The sequence below is a fragment of the Sinohyriopsis cumingii genome, chromosome 13, assembly GCF_028554795.1.
Source record: "Sinohyriopsis cumingii isolate HCF-2022 chromosome 13, ASM2855479v2, whole genome shotgun sequence".
Lineage (NCBI taxonomy): Eukaryota > Metazoa > Mollusca > Bivalvia > Unionida > Unionidae > Sinohyriopsis > Sinohyriopsis cumingii.
Window position 1 is genome coordinate 17,031,913 of NC_142973.1, and position 21,213 is coordinate 17,053,125.

At 33.7% G+C, this 21,213-nt stretch overlaps 1 protein-coding gene across 1 annotated transcript in view; it reads left to right on the top strand.

The window, feature by feature from the left end:
• The window catches only part of LOC149784993 (uncharacterized), a 155,626-nt gene that overhangs the window by 60,638 nt on the left and 73,775 nt on the right, over window positions 1-21,213 (top strand). The window contains exons 2-3 of the mRNA XM_089978671.1: window positions 16,428-16,499; window positions 21,112-21,183. Of these exons, the coding sequence (XP_089834797.1) occupies window positions 16,428-16,499; window positions 21,112-21,183 (144 nt within the window). The remainder of the gene's footprint in view (window positions 1-16,427; window positions 16,500-21,111; window positions 21,184-21,213) is intronic.

A 21,213-nucleotide genomic window follows, 5' to 3' on the forward strand; every position in this document is an offset into this window, starting at 1 on the left:
GTAGACACGACACCACCCCCATCATACTCAGTATCTACAAGTATATACTAACACAGAAAAAGACAGAAGGCCCATTGTCATTATACGAAGAAACCTTTGCTATCCACAACTTTATTTCCAAAAATAGTCTTCAATCGTTTATCAATAAGTACAAGTTACTGTGGAAACGTAATGTTTTAACTGCTTTGGTGAAGTGTTATTTATTGAACATTCACATGCAAACATTACATTTGGTATAATTATGTACTTTTATTTCGCATAACAGATGTTGTGTTATTACATTTGGCCTAATTGTAGACGTTTATTTCGTACAATAGATGATGTGTTGTATATTGAACATTCACACGCAAACCTTACATTTGGCCTAATATACACATTTATTTCGTACAACATATGATGCTCATCAGCTTCATTTGATTTTCAAAAAGTTAAGTTTTTTTCCTGTTAGCAGTTTGTCAGCTGCTTTCCTTGATATCTATCTATCTATTTATATATCTATCTATCTATCTGTCTGTCTGTCAATCTATCTATCTATCTGTCTATCTATCTGTCTGTCTGTCTGTCTATCTATCTATCTATCTATATATCTATCTATCTATCTATCTATCTATCTATCTATCTATCTATCTATCTATCTATCTATCTATCTATCTATTTGAAAATATAAGTTTTCCCATCATGCCATGCGACGCTTGATTGTGTTTGCCCACAAATCTTTTACTTGCAGAAACAAAAAATGAGTACTTTCTGATCTAGAACAAATAAACAGAAACTGCCGCACATCACATATATGTAAATTAATCTTTGATAAAGAAATTCGACCTGACGCCATTTACATCTCTGAAGTTACCCCCCCCCCCCCCAAATTCATTGACAGCAACGATAAACCCGCTGCGATGAATTGCTTCTAAGGTCAAATAGTTTGCAAAATGACAAAAATGTAATTTATTGTAACAGATTAGGTCAATTCAATCCTACCGCTTTCTTAGGTTATGAATATTTATTTAATCAGGCTATTAAAGTACAGCGAGTTTACGAAAAGAAGGTGGGGGTTAGCGTGTTACCGGAGAATTAGTTTAATCTTCTAAACTTTTACCATAGAGCAAGTCTGGTATATAATTAAAAAAAAAATTCGTATTCCTACATTAATACCGGACATATTTCATCTCGTGGTATCACACACTTGTTAAAATATCTTGCTTTTTGGTATCACGCAATGAAATATATCCGGTATTAACGTAGGAAAAAATATAAATATTCTCTCTCTCTCTCTCTCTCTCTCTCTCTCTCTCTCTCTCTGTATTGAGAGAGAGAGAGAGAGAGAGAGAGAAAGAAAAGATGGATGCATGGATCGTAAACACTTTTACAGAAGTAAGTAATAAATGCATTTTATATCCGTTGTCTCTGAATATTGATATTCATGTATTGCTTTAGTAATCGTGTATTACCTTAGCATTCTTGTATTGCCTTAGTATTAGTGTACTGTCCTAGTATTCGTGTATTGCCTTCGTAGTCTTGTATTGCCTCAGTATTCGTGTATTACCTTAGCATTCATGTATTGCCGTAGTATTGGTGTATTGCCTTAGTATTGGTGTATTGCCTTAACATTCGTGTATTGTCTTAGTATTCACGTATTGCCTTAGTATTAATATACTGGCTTAGTAATCGTGCATTACCTTAGTATTAGTGTATTGCTATAATATTCCTGTATTGCCTTAGTATTAGTGTGTTGCCTTTGTATTCTTGCATTGCCTAAGAATTCGTGTATTGCCTTAGTGAAACTTGTCAACACGTCTAAGTTAGTTGAAAGTGTAACTTTTCTTTTGACAGAAAGCTGTTCTAAGTGTTTTTCTCCATGACGATGATTATTTATTTATTTATTTATGTATTTAATAATAATAATAATAATAATAAGAAGAAGAAGAAGAAGAATAACAACAACAACAACAACAACAATAATAATAATAATAATAATAATAATAATAATAATAATAATAATGATAATAATATTGTTCGTAAGCATTATCATTTGTATTGACCGTATGTTGGTTAAAATATTTTATTTTTTATAAGTCAAGTAATATTGAAATTGCAGTAATTTTTCATTGATATCCATGAAAAACATGATATGGAAAAGAAAGCCTGAAATTCCCGCAATTACTTTTTTCAAGTGTTCTTTTAGATGAATGTTTTTTATTGTTCGTTTAACTTTTTGTGACGCTTTAATTAGGCTGTATTTATAAGAGGGGTTAGTTTGGCATGTCGACTCAGTGACTTATATTTAGTTAATTTTCTCAAGCACTACTACTTTAGATTTACATGACTTGATGTGTTACATAGTAACGAGGAATACAACAACCATCAGTGAAAACCATGTCGGCATGATCTATATTTATTGGTTAGTGATTTATGTCTGCCTGTACAATAAATTAATTTTCTCCAGGGTGGAGTTCGCGTTTGTATAATTTTATCAGACACTATTGCCCGAAGAGTGGCATAAATTGGTATTCAGCCGTGTTATATCACGGTTCGAACCCAACAAAATCTACAACATTGGTACCCAGTAAACCCAAATGAATTTAGAACATTCATCCTTGTAGATCAGGCCATACCGCTATATTCTGTTATCTTTTATGAACTAGGAGGGTAACTAATTTCAAAAACATTATGAGATAATTATGTCCAATACAAAGATCGTGAAAAGAAAGTAAATTGTTTAGTATGGTAAGATCAAAATCGATCATTTACGTAGTTCAGTACAGTCTATGCACATCTTTGGGTTGGTTTGGTTTAGAACATTACGGCACATTAACAAAAGTAGGATATTCAGTGCCAAGGCAATTAAACTAAGGTGCCTTGCATAGTATATGTCGGTAATGGAGCAGTTATTACTTTCTGGAAGAGGGTAGGAGGCGGTGTTGAAATTCGCATTCCATAGAAATTTTGAAGCCAAATACCGTGACGCATGATACCAAAATTACACCATTTCCTACTTCGAAGCCATCCCGAGCACCGTTCCATATGATACCATAACCACTCTATTTCCTCCCGAAATATCTGACACTCTCTAGCCAAGAAGCAGAGGGTAGAATAGTTAACACTGAGACACATATCAAACTTACCCTGATTCCTTCCCAAATATTTAGCACTGTGTAGCCAAGAAAGAGAGGTTGGAATGTTTTACACCGAAACACATATTACCAAATTTTCACTGCTTTCTTCATAAATATGTACCATTCTCTTGTCAAGAGACAGATGGCCTGTTGGAAATCTTATGTCATGGAAATTTAAATGAAATGGACTTTATTTCCTGATCTTAACACTTTGTTATAGTCATCAATCTTCTAAGACGACCCAGGTTTGCAGTTACTGGACGGTTGTTCGTTTACAGACGCTATTTGTTTTTTTTTAAAAATTTAATTTTGTTTCACCTAACACTTCCTCGTGGGAAACCAACATTTTGTGGATTATGTTGGTTCTACAAACTATAAATTTAAGGACTCAGCTAACAAAGATCCATTTGTGAAGGCGTATCCAGCAGAGGTTTTTCCACGAATTTAAGTATCGGCTGTTTTAGCCAACGAAATTGATACCAATGAAATTGCAAAATCCCCAATAAATTATTTAAACTTGTCAATATTTTGATACATTGAAAATTGCGGAAATAAGGTGTAAAAGAAATTGACATTTCTTTCCTCAAATAAAATATAGATTGTCGAGGAAACTGACATGTTATATCAAAGCATCAAATAGTTATAGAATGCAATTTGTCTTCACATAAAATTGTCCCAACACTTGGCGTCAGTGTCATTTTATTTTGTCGGTGATATATTTTTATGAGCTACTATACAATGAAAAAATTATTTTTATATGCAAGGAAAAAGTGGTAAGATATCACACATGGGAACGTTCCCAATGACCAGGCAGAAATAACTTAACGTGATAAAAGTTTGCGTTCAGAATAAAAATGATTTGAATATATAACTAATGTAATACCGAGTTTTTTTTCTTCTTCAAATACGGTATATTATTGGTAAGGAAATGCAAACTATCTAGCACAAACGTGTGTGTCTGTGTGTGGTTACAAAAATAATTGAAGATAAAGCGGACAGTTAAAAAGAAATATGTACGTACTGTCTGGAAGAAAGCAATGCATTCATCACTGGAATAAAATCGATATGCGCTAATAATGTTTGTTTAGCGTGTAAACTAAATCTAGCATCAATGTTAAAATGTGTTACTCATACTTGCAACAAAATACCTATTACCACAGAAACAGTTGTGATTGAACGACCACTTCCTAAAGGACATGCTTTCAGAGGAAGCAAATGTCTGTTCAGGGTATATTATCTTAATGGGGTCAATGATGAACTAATTAGACAACACAAATTAGCATATTATAAAAGAAACTGAAAAGTTCAATGCAAACATATAAAATATGCTTGACTATTTGAAGGAAATGTTGAGAGAACGAAATTTGGTGACTCATTACTTCAACAATGCATCTACTCACACAGTAGCATAAGCAGACCAAAATGATGTGCAACATCGAAAATACAACTCCCAGAACTACATGCTTTACAGTATGCTTCTGATGATCAAGCGAAATACGGATACAGATTCGTTACACTCTTGAAACGTATTAGTGTGTGATCAAGCGAAATACGAATACATATGCGTTACACTTGAGATCGGTGTTAGTTTGTGTGATCAAGCAAAATCGGAATTCATATTCGTTACGTTTGTGCTGGGTATTAATGTGTATCATCAAGCGAAATACGAATACATGTTCGTTACATTTGTGCTGGGTATTAGTGTGTATCATCAAGCGAAATACGAACACACGTTCGTTACATTCGTGCTGGGTATTAGTGTGTGTGATCAAGCGAAATATGAATACTTATTCGTTGCATTTTTGATGGGTTTTAGTGTGTGATAAAGCAAAATACGAATACACGTTCGTTACACTTCTCATGGATGTTAGTGTATTTGATCAAGCAAAATACGAATAAAAAATATTCGTTACACTTGTGATAGGTGTTAGTGTGTGTGATCAAGCGAAATATGAATACACGTTCGTTGCACTTTTTATGGGTGTTAGTGCGCGATCAAGCAAAAGACGAAATACATATTCATTGCACTCATGATTGGTGTTAGTGTCTGTGTGATCAAGCGAAATCTGCAAACATATTCGTTACACTTGTGTTGGGTGTTAGTGTTTGTGATCAAGCGAAATGCGAATACATATTTGTTGCACTTTTGAAGGGCGTTAGTGTGTTATCAAGCAGAATGCGAATACACATTCGTTACACGTGTGACGTGTGTTAGTACGTGTGGTTGATTATCAGTTTTTGTAACAACACTATGTCTATCGTTTCTCTTAACACATTGAATGGTGAAGCAAGATTGCTGCATAACTCCTACAAAGGAGGAATATATTTCATTCTAATTCTACGATGAATTCCACGTTCGTGTGGTATCATACAAATCCCATCACGAATTCCACGTTACATCATTAGATTTATGTCTGAATCTGTCGAAAGTTCACATAAAGTTTGATTCGCATCCTGAACGAACCCATATTGGTTGTAAGGGTGCACAGGCTCCGATAATAGTTTCTGATACGTACTTTCTTAAATTCTTTCAAAATGTCGCAAAACATGACACTTTCTTCTCCGTAATATTGCATAGATCACCTTTTCTATGGAGGCTGTAGTATGACATCTATCACGTGTCGTAATTTACGATATTAGGGTAATAAACTAATTAACAACAAAGAGCAAAGACCAAACAGTCTTTTACAGAATCATATTGTCTAATTTTTCTCTACGAAATCCTTTCTTAACTATGGCTCAGCATTATTAAATAATTCATACAGATCTTGATTGACACCGCCATAAAATCTGTACTCGTTTAAACTTCTCTTAAATGAGTGTCTAAGTCTTTGACTGATAATTCGGTTTAAATGTTGCTTGTTTATAAATCTCATTTTTTTTCCTGTTTGAACATTAGTATGAAGCCTTCACGATTTCCTGAATTTCTTTGTAATCGACACATAACGTATCAAATTCTTTATCATTGATTTACTTAAATAGCAATATAAACACATACATACATTATATATATATATATATATATATATATATATATATATATATATATATATATATATATATATATATATATATATATATATATATATATATATATATATATATATGTTGAGTAGTCGTCGATTATAAAAATATGCCCGTTATAAAAAGTTGCTTACTCAAAATAAATGTCCAATATTATCAGGAGTTTACCGTAAGAAGTGACCTTTATAAGTGGCTTTCTACTATATATAAGTGTCCACTTTTGGCATATGTTTATGTCGACAAAACTCAAGACGCTACTGGTTTTTGAAAATAAAATCAATTAATTTTAGTTAGTACTAAACGATCTGATAAGTTAAACTTAACTGACCGCTCCGGTTGCCTAAGTGGTTATTGCATCAGCCTCAGATGCAGGAGGTCTCAGGTTCGAACACCTGCCTAGTCATACCAAGGACTTATAAAAACGGTACTAGCAGCTGCCTCGCTTGGCGCTCATCATTAAGAGGTTAGTATTAGGACTGGTTGGCCTGGTGCCAGGATAATTTGATTGGGTAGGACATGATGATACACGTATGCGGCATGATGCCCCGGTGCTAGACATCACATCGTAGTGATATGACTAAAATTGCTAAACTTAGGATAACAATCCAAAACCATACACAAACAGTTAAATTTAACTCACATATCTTGAGGCGGAAAACAGTTAACTGCCACTATGCCATAGGTACTTGGGTGTTTTTTGAAAACACACGTTGTTGCTATATGGTTCGATTTTCTTCCATTGTTCAACGGAGTTTAAAGCGGTTTTCTTAACTCCTAATTGCCAGCCGAAAAGCTGACAATAGTGAACGCCTACTAACCTATTTATAAAAACACATACTACTGGTATGTCGCTCTATTTTATTCGATTTTCCCCGATGCTTTACCCATTGTACCCTAACCCCCAATTCCCAGCCGAAAAGCTGACATATGCTGCCAACTACTAACCTATATCGACATGGTGTGTTTAAAAACACTTTCATTTTCTCCTTTAATAAAAACCAGAAAAAACAAGACCGATTTTTCTTGATGACGTCATTATCGAGCTAGCATTTTCCATTTACGTCATATAAAATATTCCATGTTCGATCGACTTTACACGTTTTAATACTGTCTTTGGTATATCAATTAATTTTCATCCATATCAACAAGGATAATAAAGCAACACGATTGTAAAGACAATTCTTATCAATTTGTAATAGGCATAATAATTTGACATAGCTCACATTAGAGTCGGTAGATCACTGCAGTTATTAATTTCATTCCTGATACTTCATACATATTTAGTTAAGTATTCAGATAGTTAGGTCCATATTTAGTCTATAAGACGGTGAGTCACTTGTGGGGAATGCAATTAATGATGACGATGATGACGACAGACGATACCTGAAAATAAAATAAATTGACTTTAGTTTGTGCACAAAACCTGAGAATTACGCACAAGTTTAGTTTTCGGAGCGAGAAAAGCTAAGCAGTTGGACCTCCTTTCTCTGACAGACTTGCTATTTATAAACGGATTTGTTATTTCATAACAGTTTTGTGGTTATTCAGCTCTCTAGTTTGACAGATTCGCCTACAACGTTTGTTTGCCATGCACCTTTGTCTTTTCTTCCTTCTACAGGCTTGGTGTAAACGAAATGTTTGGAAATGCTTGGTGTGTGCGAAATGTTTGGTGTGTACGAAATGCTTGGTGTGTGCGAAATGCTTGGTGAGTACGAAATGCTTGGTGTGTGCGAAATGCTTGGTGAGTACGAATTGCTTGGTGAGTTCTACGAAATGCTTGGTGAGTACGAAATGCTTGGTGCGTACGAAATGCTTGGTGAGTACGAAATGCTTGGTGTGTGCGAAATGCTTGGTGTGTATGAAATGCTTGGTGTGTACGAAATGCTTGGTGTGTCCGAAATGCCTGGTGAGTACGAAATGCTTGGTGTGTATGAAATGCTTGGTGTGTACGAAATGCGTACTTCTTTTATGCAGATTCTTTTTATGAATCGGTCTCTTATTTGACAACAGTTTATTTTGGGCATTCAGATCCAGAATTTCCCCACTAAGACGATGTGAAATATTCAATACCCTATTGTCAATTTATGTATTTCTGTATTTCATTTAGTTTATAAATTAATTACTTGTCATCTTTTTTCGTAAATTATAAAGCCATACAATTATAAAAGGTTTATAATAGGTAGAATTGCAACGCAAATTTAGGTCACTCATTTAAAAAACACATAATTCTTTGAATATCTAAAACCACACTCGTATTATCATACTAAAGTAAATATATAACTCAAATTATGTGTAGTAGTAACCATTGCTCAAATTCTGTGTAGTAGTAACTAGTACTCAAATTCTGTGCAGTAGTAACCAATTTGAATGTGTAGTAGTAACCAATTTGAATGTGAAAGAGTGCTCTAAAGCATTTAAAGTTACCTTTTTCTGTCGCTTATGACAACGCCCTAAAAAAGCACAAAAAAACCCAAAAAACATGCAAAATGTAGGACACCAGATTCAGAATTAGCTAGTATCGTTTTATAGAGTTATTAACACATTAAAGTTTATTCATAAGTAAACCAACAAATAAAAAATTAGTTGTCCAGAACATGTTCAGTATAAAATATTGATCCGTCCACTCTTAATTTGAATTTTGTTGTCAATCTGGAGCAACTTCTGGAAAATGTCGCTGATGCAGTAGGCCTAAAAGTTACTTCGTAATATGAAAACCCCAAACCGCAGCCTGGATTTCACGCTGATTACACATTGCAAACCAGCCTGTAGCTTCTAATTCACATGTAGAGAAATCAAGAAACCACGTACACGGAAATAGCGATAAGATTGTGTGTTCGTTTTTTGATTTTTTTACTGATTTGTCAATACAATATAGCTTGATGCCATCAATTAGAATGTTTTAAAACCTCAGTTTATTTATGCTCTTTTCAATGCACACTCAAGAGAAAACTACAATGTATTTCGAGTAATCATGAAAATGCGAGTACTTTAGTCAGTTGAGGTATTCTAGACTGTCATAAAGTCCAAATTTTACCAGACTGTCATACTGTCCAAATTTTATCAGACTGTACTACTGTCCAAATTGTCCAAATGTTACCAGACTGTCATACTGTCCAAATGTTACCAGACTGTCATACTGTCCAAATTTTACCAGACTGTAATACTGTCCCAATTGTCCAAATTTTACCAGACTGTCATACTGTCTACCAGACTGTCATACTGTCCAAATTTTACCAGACTGTCATACTGTCCAAATTTTACCAGACTGTCATACTGTCCCAATTGTCCAAATTTTACCAGACTGTCATACTGTCTACCAGACTGTCATACTGTCCAAACTTCAAAAGAAGTACACATTCTCTTTCATACCGAGATTCATGCTATTATGTTGAACTCATTGAGGTTTATATTAAGTCTCTAAAAACTGGAGTTTATCACATTGTAGCTTTGCTGCATTATTTACATTGCTCAATGAATTTCAGCTTTTTGTATTGTGATTTTGAAGTACCACAATGTTTATTTAGATTTTTGTATTGTGATTTTGAAGTACCACAATGTTAGCATTTTATAATTTCCAGATAATTTAGCAGGTCGATTTTAATACCATCTTAGTATGATGCTATTTCAGTAGTAAGACATATGAGAGTTTTTGAACACATCTCTTAAAATCTAGATGTTATCTCTCACCGAGTGCCGTTTTTCGTTTTTATGCAGCAGAAAGGTAGTTGGTCACGTGATCATACGTACATGCTGGTGATTTTTTAGTAGTGTGCAATATATGAGATCACGATAGAGCAGTAATTTGAATTAATAAATTGTTTTCAAAAAAATGAATTTCAAGTAAAACTTACTGATTCTTTCAGTATGCGGTCACAAACTGCGATGAATAAAAGAGAAATGGGTCGTGGTTTTCTTTCTAAATTTCTAAATAAAGAAAGAAACAGAATATGATGATTTTCCGATGATGCTGTGTGAAACCGTCAGATTGATGAAGTGAGAAGAATCAAAACAATTAGAAACAAGTCGTAACCTTTAATACAGTTCATAAATTAAACTAGGAAAATATCTTCATTAAATATTTGCTTTACAAATTTATGATGAAGAAATAATAGCATGGTATGTAAAGTAAAACATGGAGAAATATTATTTTAGGAGACAAGGGTTTAAAGAGTAAAGCGTCCCCATGGTACCATTGGAAGACTTATTTTCAATACTTTGGACTAGAAATACATATCTGATACATTTATATTCTTAATGGCTTATATAATATAAAAGTTAGAAACTGCTCAGAGATTTATTGTGAAGGTCATACGTTTAAAAGCGGTTATTTTGCAAAGATGCAATATAAATTCACAAGAACTAATGTGTGTTTCAGGTACGGAAGATTCAAAAATCAGTTTTAACAGAAAGCTCCACATGCGACCTTTAATGTAGCACCGTGAAATAATATGTCCAAATTTTGCATTCACTGAAAGTTCGGCTAATTACTTCTCGAACTCAGACTCCTCATACTGGTTAGATGATGACAGACCTATAAAACTGTAAGTCTGGTGGTAAATGCCATATGGAGAAAACTGTACTTTTTGATAACTTTATGACACATACTTTACATTGTATTTACTGAGATATTTTCTTTTTAGATGTCTTCGTCGCGGGAATTAAAAGATTTCGAATAATATATCTGAAACAAAAATTCCTGTTATTATTTGTTTGCTGTGATGGAATACAATTCCGATGACGTTGTATGCTAGAAGACACTGATATTTTGGCATTACATCCTTCAGTGTATTTCTCACAGTGGAAGACACGTATTTATTTAGTATTACATCCTTCAATGTATTTTTCACGCTGAAAGACATTTATTTGGGATTACATCCTTCAGTAAATTTCTCACAGTGGAAGACATTTTATTTATCTTTACATCCTTTAGTGTATTTTTCACACTGGAAAACATTTATTTATTTGGCATGAAACAGTTCAATTTTAGATATATCACTCTGGAAGACACGGTTTTATTTGTCATGAAATAATTCAATTTTAGATATTTCACTCTGGAAGACACGGTTTTATTTGGCATGAAATAATTCAATTTGACATATTTCACGCTGAAAGACACGGTTTTATTTAGCATGAAATAAATCAATTATTGATATTTCACACTAGAATACACTGATTTATTTAGAATAAAATATTTCAATATTGATTTTTTTATATTTAAAAACTGATATACTTATCATAAAATCTTAAAATGATGTTTTTCAGACTTGGAAACATTGATTTATTTGGTAGTAAATATCTTAATGTTAAATGTGTCACGCTGCAATATATGATTTTATTTGGTATGAAACTTTCAGTGTGAAATTGCCATACTTGAAAACAATAGCCTCTTTGGTATGAAATTTTCAGTGTGAAATTGTCATAATAGAAAACAATAACCTCTTTGGTATGAAACTTTCAGTGTGAAATAGCCATACTTGAAAACAGTAGTCTCTTTGGTATGAAACTTTCAGTGTGAAATTGCCATAATTGAACACAATAATCTCTTTGGTATGAAATTTTCAGTGTGAAATTGTCATAATAGAAAACAATAACCTCTTTGGCATGAAACTTTCAGTGTGAAATAGCCATACTTGAAAACAGTAGTCTCTTTGGTATGAAACTTTCAGTGTGAAATTGCCATACTTGAACACAATAATCTCTTTGGTATGAAACTTTCAGTGTGAAATAGCTATACTTGAAAACAGTAGTCTCTTTGGTATGAAACTTTCAGTGTAAAATTGTCATAATTGAAAACAATAGTCTCTTTGGTATGAAACTTTCAGTGAAATTGCCACAGCTGAAAACAAGTTTCTTTGGTATGAAACTTTCAGTGTGAAATTGCCATACTTGAAAACAATAGTCTCTTTGGTATGAAACTTTCAGTGTGAAATTGCCATACTTAAAAACAATAGTCTCTTTAGTATGAAACTTTCAGTGTTACATTTGTTACTCTGGGAAACAGATTAAATTTAGCACGAAATCCTGAAATATTTAACTCGATAAAATTATTATTAAGCTAAAACTGTAATGTATGTCATGGAATAAATTCCTTCTTTGATGGACCGCTGACAAAAAGGTCCATAAACAGTGGTATTCCTTGGGCTGTAATCTGCTTATTCTAGTAAAGTACATTTTGTCAGCTATCGTTTTGTGTTTATATGAAGAATATTGTTCATATAAGCTCGTACGAACAGTTGACAAAATGTACTTTACTAGAATAAGCAGATTACAGCCCATGGAACACCACTGTTTAAGAATTATTTTGTAGCGATCCATCAAAGAAGGAAATTATTCTACGACATACATTTACATTTTACATTTACTCCTTCTTCATTTTTATATTTTAATTTTGTCCCCATTTTCTTTCTTTTATTATTCCTTTGTAATACTTCATATGGTTTACTTCTGACGCTTTCTAGTATCACGTCGTGTAAATCACGTATACAAACCAACATACGAATTGGTTTGAAAATGGTTTGAAAATGTCAAGAATAAAACTGATTGACAGTTGGTATTTAATGATTCAAGGGCATTAATTGGGAGATTTATCAAATATTAAATTCTTCATTAAATATTTTATAATAACGCTTAATTTTACTTCATAACGAAGTGGATCACATTATCTCATGTTAAATGAGGTCAGGTATTTCATGTGACTTTCTCGTCTCTTTTTGCGTTTGCATACTGATTAGGTGTGGTGCTGTTTTTCCATAGAATTACAATCACAGAAATTAACTTCCACTGCTCTTTGGTTAAAAAGTTTCATATTTTTGGTGCAAGACCTTAATTTTGATCAACAAACAACTTCGAGATAATCAAAAGAGTTGCTTTCTTGACACTGCAAAATGAGGTGGACACTGTTTCTCTGAATTAGATTATTAAAAAACAAAAACAAAAAAAGAACTAAAAATAATTACATCTTAGCTTCCATTATATCTTCTTGTAATTGTATGCAGATGCAGCTGACAACTCTAATATGTAAAGCTAACAAACACGCTTGTCAGTTGTCATGTGACCCTAACATTTACTATCTGAGCAGGGTTCCGTTCCCTCTCCGGGATTTTTGGAGCACCGCTGAAAAACGAGGCAGTCACATGACAAAGTTGATTCTTGTGCAATTTTCATAGCGAAGAGAAAGTGAACTTATCCTTGCACGTCATTCGTCTTCTTGGATTGACGCTTATTTACAATCGGTATTAGTGAAACCGTGTGCTGTCTGAAGCAGACAGTTGATGCAAACGAATGTCCTCTAAAAATGTACTTGAAAATAGCACACTAGCTTTAACTATTTTTGAAATTCAGTTTTAAAAGAAATCACAATTTAGATTTCACTAATTTTTGAAAGTGCGTTCGTGACATTATAATGTGCATAAAGTCATATCTTCAGAAAGTTAAAGACTTTTGTTTTGTTTTTGTCTTTGTATTTTGTTTGCTTTGTTTCAGTTTTTGTTTGCTTTTTGGTTTTGTTTTATTTTGATGGGGGCTGTTATTTACCTCTGAAATTCAGAACATGAAAGTATCCATGTAGAACTAGAAATATGTCAAGAGCTGCAGATCAGAATTAAGGTTAATGGACTCGCAAACCGACATAAACCCCAATAATTAAGATATTAAAATAAGATATCAAAAAAGATATCAAAATATAGAAACGCTCGGTTTACCCGTACTTGTGCTTACTCTTCAAACACCTTCGAGATAGTGACTCTAGCGGTAACTGTAATATACTGAGTGACCCTTGTGTGATAATTCCACAAATTTCTTGATAATAAACAATTTACATGATGTGCAAGACATGATTGCAGGGAACGGACATCTGACATGTTTTAAAACAAGTATCAGTTCTACATATTAAAGGTCACACTCGTTTTTCCGTAATAATTATTATTATCTTGAATATTATTCTAAAATATATGCAAATACAAAAATATATGCAAATACAAATGTACTTACATAATACAATATAAAAATAATCCAATAAATGTGTATTAAAATGTCGACACATACCCACAGACACAAGACCACGTACTGAACCATTCAAACAAGTACTCTGTTTACCTTAGATATGTAGTTTCAAGGGGCGTCACATGATTTATTCTGTGGCTAGATAATTATTAAACTTGGTAAAACGTAGCCAAAGAATGGGCCAACGCATACATCGCAACGTCGGCATTTCAACCACAGAACACGTTGACCCAACTAGCATTTTCCAACGTCGGAATTACAACCTGTCGGAAAACGTTGACCCATCTTGTGCTTTCCCAACGTCGGCAATTGAAGATCGGTCTGACGTTGGCACAAAGTCTTGCACCAAACGCCGACTTTATGATTATTTTCCTACGTTGTCCCAGTGTAGCTGTGCTACGCAGGTGTTCATTCTGCGACTCAGTTACGCACGTTCCTGATTCAACAACCGATCAAAAATCCATTTCCAGACTGATCAAGCGAGACATCAATAAATCAACCAAGAAAACAAAGAACCAAATCATTGGTACAACTATTCATACGCCCAAACAATTTCTTGAATTTTCGTAGAAAGGCTATATCGAGTCATTACTGCAGTATACATGTTAGTTAATAAGGATGTCGCACATTACGCTTTATCGGTTATTACTATGTTCAGTTTATTACTCCCCTCCGCCATCGTATATACTTTATCTATTACCATGACGACATTTAGATATAATGATGTTAGTTTTGTTGTCCCTGGGCATTTTTACATCCGGAGTAACTTTATACCAACAAAATGCGTGCAGGTAGTTTCAACGATATAATGGAGATGACGATGGAATAGGGAAATTCAAGAGTCATTATTACACGTACATACCAAGTCATATCTTATTATAAATGTATTATGTCCACATAGGATAGGACTTTATCACTAAACGTTTAAATCATCAGTTCAGTCTGTATCAAATCTATTGGAATAACAACTTGAAACTTCATCACCTAATGGAGGTTTCGTGTTTTACCCTGATCCATACAGTGAGGCGGCATGACACTGTTGATTGCTCGTTAACGATAAAGGTGCTGTGGTGATGAAACGGGCAGCTTAAAAATTTTAGTCTATCCTCATTGGCACGAAACTGTCTGAACACAGCAATTAAGTTCACACTAAAATACAATTTAAAACGATATTTAACTTCAGAATCTCAAATTTACTGGAATTTCGAACAATGTTTCATTTATTAAAGATAAGATACATATCTATGCATGTCATCATCCTGACATTGATTGATCATAAATTATGTAACATTAAGATTTTATTTGTCTGGGTGAGTAGTACAAATGCGTGCTCAATGTAGTTTCGTGACTGCATAGCCTACATTGAAATTTCAGCTCTTCCTTTTTTAAAAAAGGAAAACTATAATGATTAGTTCCCTAATGTGCTAATTTGTATGGACTGATTATCGGGTAAGTGGAAATATTGTTTTCCGGGTAGGCAATTACCTATCGAAGTAGTTTAATTTACTTCATCGTTGTTTGTTGGGATTGGGGGGGGGGTAGAATGGTACAATTTTTATATATGATAAAAGAGACTGGCACCACCATTGTTAATGATAAAATGATGGATATCGATAGATTTTATAACGTCATAATATAATTATGAATTTGATCAAATTGACATTTTAATGTCATTGACGCGATAACCATAAATAACCATAAATAATAACTTGATGTTAGTATGAGCGATAACCATCACATTTGCGATAAATGGTCATCGTAATACAACATATTTTTATCTTAATGACAGGTTATTAACAAATATGATTATTTTATAACATTTTTAATAAAAATATTGCATAATTTATATATGGCACTATTTTGTTGATTTACAACGTGTAAATAGATATGTCCTACATAAAATATTCAATTAAATGTAATTATGAAATGAGTTAAATAATTTTCATGTTTTGCAGCAAATGTTTGAAATAATTAAACACGTTTCATATAATTCGTTTGAAATGATATGAAATACAAGATTATTCCTTCATATGATGAAAATCAGTGACTTTACCTCAAATTAGTTTAACGAAATATATTTACTGCTTGGACATTACGCATTTGATTCATATAACGTCATGATGCTATTTGTGACGCTTTGATTTGATATAGTTTACATTTGTAGAGGTAATATTGAATGTTAGAAAACACATTGACAGAGAATAGCATGTGTACTAGAGTGAAATGTCTAAAATATAAACGACAATCAAAACGACTGACATATTTTTATTTATTGTTTTTTTGCTACAGGGAGCTGAGTATGAACAATCTAACAAGTATACCTGACTTCGCCTTCAAGAAGTTCAGAAAATTAGAGAGCCTGTAAGTATCGTTTTATCCACATTTGAATTATTCAATGACCTTTTCTTCCTGTTCACTACCGATTTCCTTTGTAGTTGCTTTTGTTGTTGTTGAATCACTGCTCCGTCAATGTCATTGTTTTTTTTTTTAATACTCTGATTTCAGTTTACCTACTTATCATGGCAGCCCGCATATAGGACGGGGGGGGGGGGGGCACTTGTATTCCCCCCCCCCCCCATTTCACCTCTAAACATGTTTTGGCCCACACCCGTAAAAGTTAAAAGCTAACTACTACATGTTTGCCCTTCCCCCACCAAAAAAAACAACAACAAAAATATTAAGCGAGAACGCCTGCCACCTCTATACCTACATAGATACTTATCGTCTAACATACCTTACCACGCTCCGTCATCATGCCTATCTAACTTCCTCTCGACTTATCTTGCTTCCAGTTTACGTATTTGCTCTTGTTTTTGCAAAAACAAACAGACAAAGCAAAATCAGTTTCATCTGAGCTAAAATTCGTTAATATGCATTTGACGCAGAAGGGGAATTTTGTCTGTCTTCACAAATGGATAATTGTCATTGAACCTTAAAATAATAATTTGTCGCAGTCACAATAAAACAATAACGAAAATATTATTCAGTACCGGTATTTATATATCTGAATGATTAATGAACACTCAGAAACCTAAAACAATGTGTGCATTTTAATTTCTTTTCATTCTTTTCTTCCTTTCTTTTACTTTTTTTTTTTAAACTTAGATATTCAGAATGAATGTTTCAGGCTATTTTCTTTATGAAGCATACCTCAGGATGCAAAGTCATTGACTATGAACTTGAAGTCTCCATGATGCTGGGGGTGGGGTGGGGACAAAAATTGTCCCTATATTTATCTGTGTATACCGCGCATCTGAACTGCCGACAACGTAGACTCGGATCTGCCTTTTCGTAATACTCCGATAGATGAAGTGTACGTGATTTCCTGAAATCGTAAAAAATAAACAGCGATGAAACCGATCTGTCAGCGCATAATACTCTAACAGATGAAGTGCACATTGTTTGTTTTAAATCATAACAACAACAAAAAAGAAACGTAGACACTGATACGAGCTTACTCTGACAAAATAAGTGCACACTTTTTGCTTAAGTCATAAGAAAAATAAACAGCATAGAACCTCATCTGCCATCGCATAATTTATTAACGGATGAAGTGTACGCCGTGTTCTTGAAATCATAATAAGAAAAAAACCAGCATAGAACCTCATCTGTTATCGCATAATTAGTTAACGGATGAAGTGTACGCGGTGTGCTTGAAATCATAAGAAAAATAAGCAGCAAAGAACCTCATCTGTCATCGCATAATTAGTTAACGGATGAAGTGTACGGCGTGTGCTTGAAATCATAAAAAAAACGTACGTAAATCCTGATCTTCCACGTAAATACGCTCTTTGCCGGAAATCGTAAGCAAAATAACGCATAGATCTGACATCGAATAATACTGTAACAGATGAAATGTACGATGTTTTCTTGAAATCATAAGAAAAATAAACAATGTATTGATCTGTCGTTGAATAATACTGTAACAGATGAGGTGTACACTGCTTGCTTGAAATTATAAGAAATAATAAACAGCGTAGAACCGATCTGCCGCCGTTTAATGCGATGACAACTATGAGACGAATACGTTTGCACAAACAATACGATATCATATTTTTGGACCCGTTTAAATTATACTAGTTATCGAATTTTGACAATTAAGATATGCGTGTCCGTATCTGTCAACGGTATTTAACTCTCAGCAGGGGTCCACTATCTCTACTCTAAATCCTAACAATCTATATCGAACGAAGAATCCTGTATCTGCGTGGGCAAAGCTAAGTCTCCGAGCCAACAGAGAGAGTTATCGTACATCCCTTATTTTTGTCTATCCGTACTTGATTCCGGATAACGCACACTCAAATGTGAACAATGTGGATTTAGCTCTAATGCGCAAGCAGATAAGATCAGTTAGTACGCTGTTCGTTATTGGTGTGATATCATGCAAGCAGTGCAGACACTCATCTTCCAGCGCGTTATGCAACGGAAAATATAGGTCAACTCTGTTCGTCTGATATTCCGACGCATTATGCAACGGAAGATATAGGTCAACTCTGTTCGTCTGATATTCCGATGCATTATGCAACGGAAGAAATGGGTCTACCTATTTTATACTCATAATTTTGCGCATTATGCTACAAAATAGTGGGCTCGACGCTCTATACCTGATGTTCCGTCGCATTATGCGAAAGATATGGTTCTGCACTGTTTACCTGATGTTCTGGCCCATTATGCAACGGTAGATCTGTTGGACTTTTCGCAATTATGTAGACCTTATACGCAGGTTATACGTCAATTTTCGATTGGTAATAAATAAATTTCTGTTTCTTTCTGATACACATCTGAGTCAGATTTCTAGTTTGTTCTTGATCATAAGTTGTCCATATATTGCATTTATACAGAGGCAAGGAAAGATCTAAAACACAAACACCAACGAAAGAGAAAGGATTGCACTAATCATTCATCAAAGTACAGCACTTCCGAAGATTTTCAGGCAACCGTTTGATTAAATATCTCTACTCTTCTCGTTCAGTTTATATTTTGTCTTACAATTTTGACAGTATTGGAAATTTTTGTCCAAGGTAGAGATAGAAAGAAATATAAAAGTAAATTTGTAGCTTTTAATATTGTACAATTCTGAATCATTGCATTCTTAATAAAGGAAAAAGACGAGAGGAACTCCCTAATAAAACTACTAGCATCGTCAAATGTTCCTCGAATATAAGCCAAGACTGATTCAGAAGAATCTGTGTTATTTATGACAGACATTGAAATCTTATTGCCTGAAGATTTCTCAGAGAAAAATTAATTCTTGGCTATCAAGCAATAAGAAAGATTTTGTGAGAGAAAAAAATAGAGATTTTTGTGAACTGGGGGCCAGATTATGTGCATTGTAAAAATATGTTATATAAACAAGGACCAAGTGCATTCAAAAATTGGGGGACAGGTTATGTACATCGTATGTTTCGTGAAGGGGGGACGGGGAGGGGGGGGGGGCGGGCGGGACAGATTATGTCCAACGTATAAATATGTCATATAAACAAGGGCAATGTGTTTAGTGAAATAGGGGCAGGCAATGTACATCGTATATTATATAAACAAGGGTAATGTTTTAAATATGGGGTCACGTTATGTACATCGTATGTTATGTAAACATGGACAACGTTTTAAATAGGGGCCACTTTATGCACATCGTATGGTATATAAACAAGGTTAATGTTTTAAATAGGGACCAAGTTATGTACATCGTATGGTATATAAACAAGGGTGGTATTTTAAATAGGGGCCACGTTATGTACATCGTATGGTATATAAACAAGGGTAGTGTTTTAAATAGGGGCCAAGTTATGTACATCGTATGTTTTATAAACGAGAGTAACGTTTTAAATAGGGGCCAAGTTAGGTACATCGTATGTTATATAAACGAGTGTAACGTTTTAAATAGGGGCCAAGTTATGTACATCGTATGGTATATAAACAAGGGTGGTATTTTAAATAGGGGGCCACGTTATGTACATCGTATGGTATATCAACAAGGTTAGTGTTTTAAATAGGGGCCAAGTTATGTACATCGTATGTTTTATAAACGAGGGTAACGTTTTAAATAGGGGCCAAGTTAGGTACATTGTATGGTATATAAACAAGGGTAATGTTTTAAATAGGGGCCAAGTTATGTAAATCGTATGTTATATAAACGAGGGTAGTGTTTTAAATAGGGGCCAAGTTATGTACATCGTATGTTATATAAACGAGTGTAACGTTTTAAATAGGGGCCAAGTTATGTACATCGTATGTTATATAAACAAGGGTAACGTTTTAAATAGGGGCCAAGTTATGTACATCGTATGTTTTATAAACTTGGGTAATGTTTTAAATAGGGGCCAAGTTATATACATAGTATGTTATATAAACGAGGGTAATGTTTTAAATAGGGGCCAAGTTATGTACATCGTATGGTATATAAACAAGGATGGTATTTTAAATAGGGACCACGTTATGTACATCGTATGTTATATAAACGAGGGTAGTGTTTTAAATAGGGGCCAAGTTATGTACATAGTACGTTATATAAACAAGGGTAATGTTTTAAACTTTAGTCAAAATATTTTGACAGTCGCAGTTTTCTGTATTCCACTCTTCTGACGTGTATTTCCAGTTATATCGTACGTATTCTTTAAAATGCCTGACTTTACTGAGACATCATTAATATTCGTTATATTTCTATTTGATATTCATTTAAAATATCAACAGTGTGATGTACTGTGTTTTATTTTATACTCTGCTGTCTATATTAAATCGTTGTTGAGATTTATGCTTGCTTATTTTAACCAATTCTGCACCAGTAATATAACTGTATATTAATCAAGGGTTGCATAAGGATTTCAAAATGTTGATATGGAAACGAAACAATTAATTATTTTCTTCTTCATTTCAGCAACTGTCAAATATCCTTCAAGACATTCAATTATTGCCCATAAAAAATCGTGCATTTCATTAGACGTTATAATATTCAAGTACATTTTTTATCTTGCAGGTATTTGGTTGGTAATTCTTTAACTACTCTCTCATCTAATGCATTTAACGGACTCGTGATGCTGACCAATTTGTAAGTATGAAATACAGTTAACAAATCACT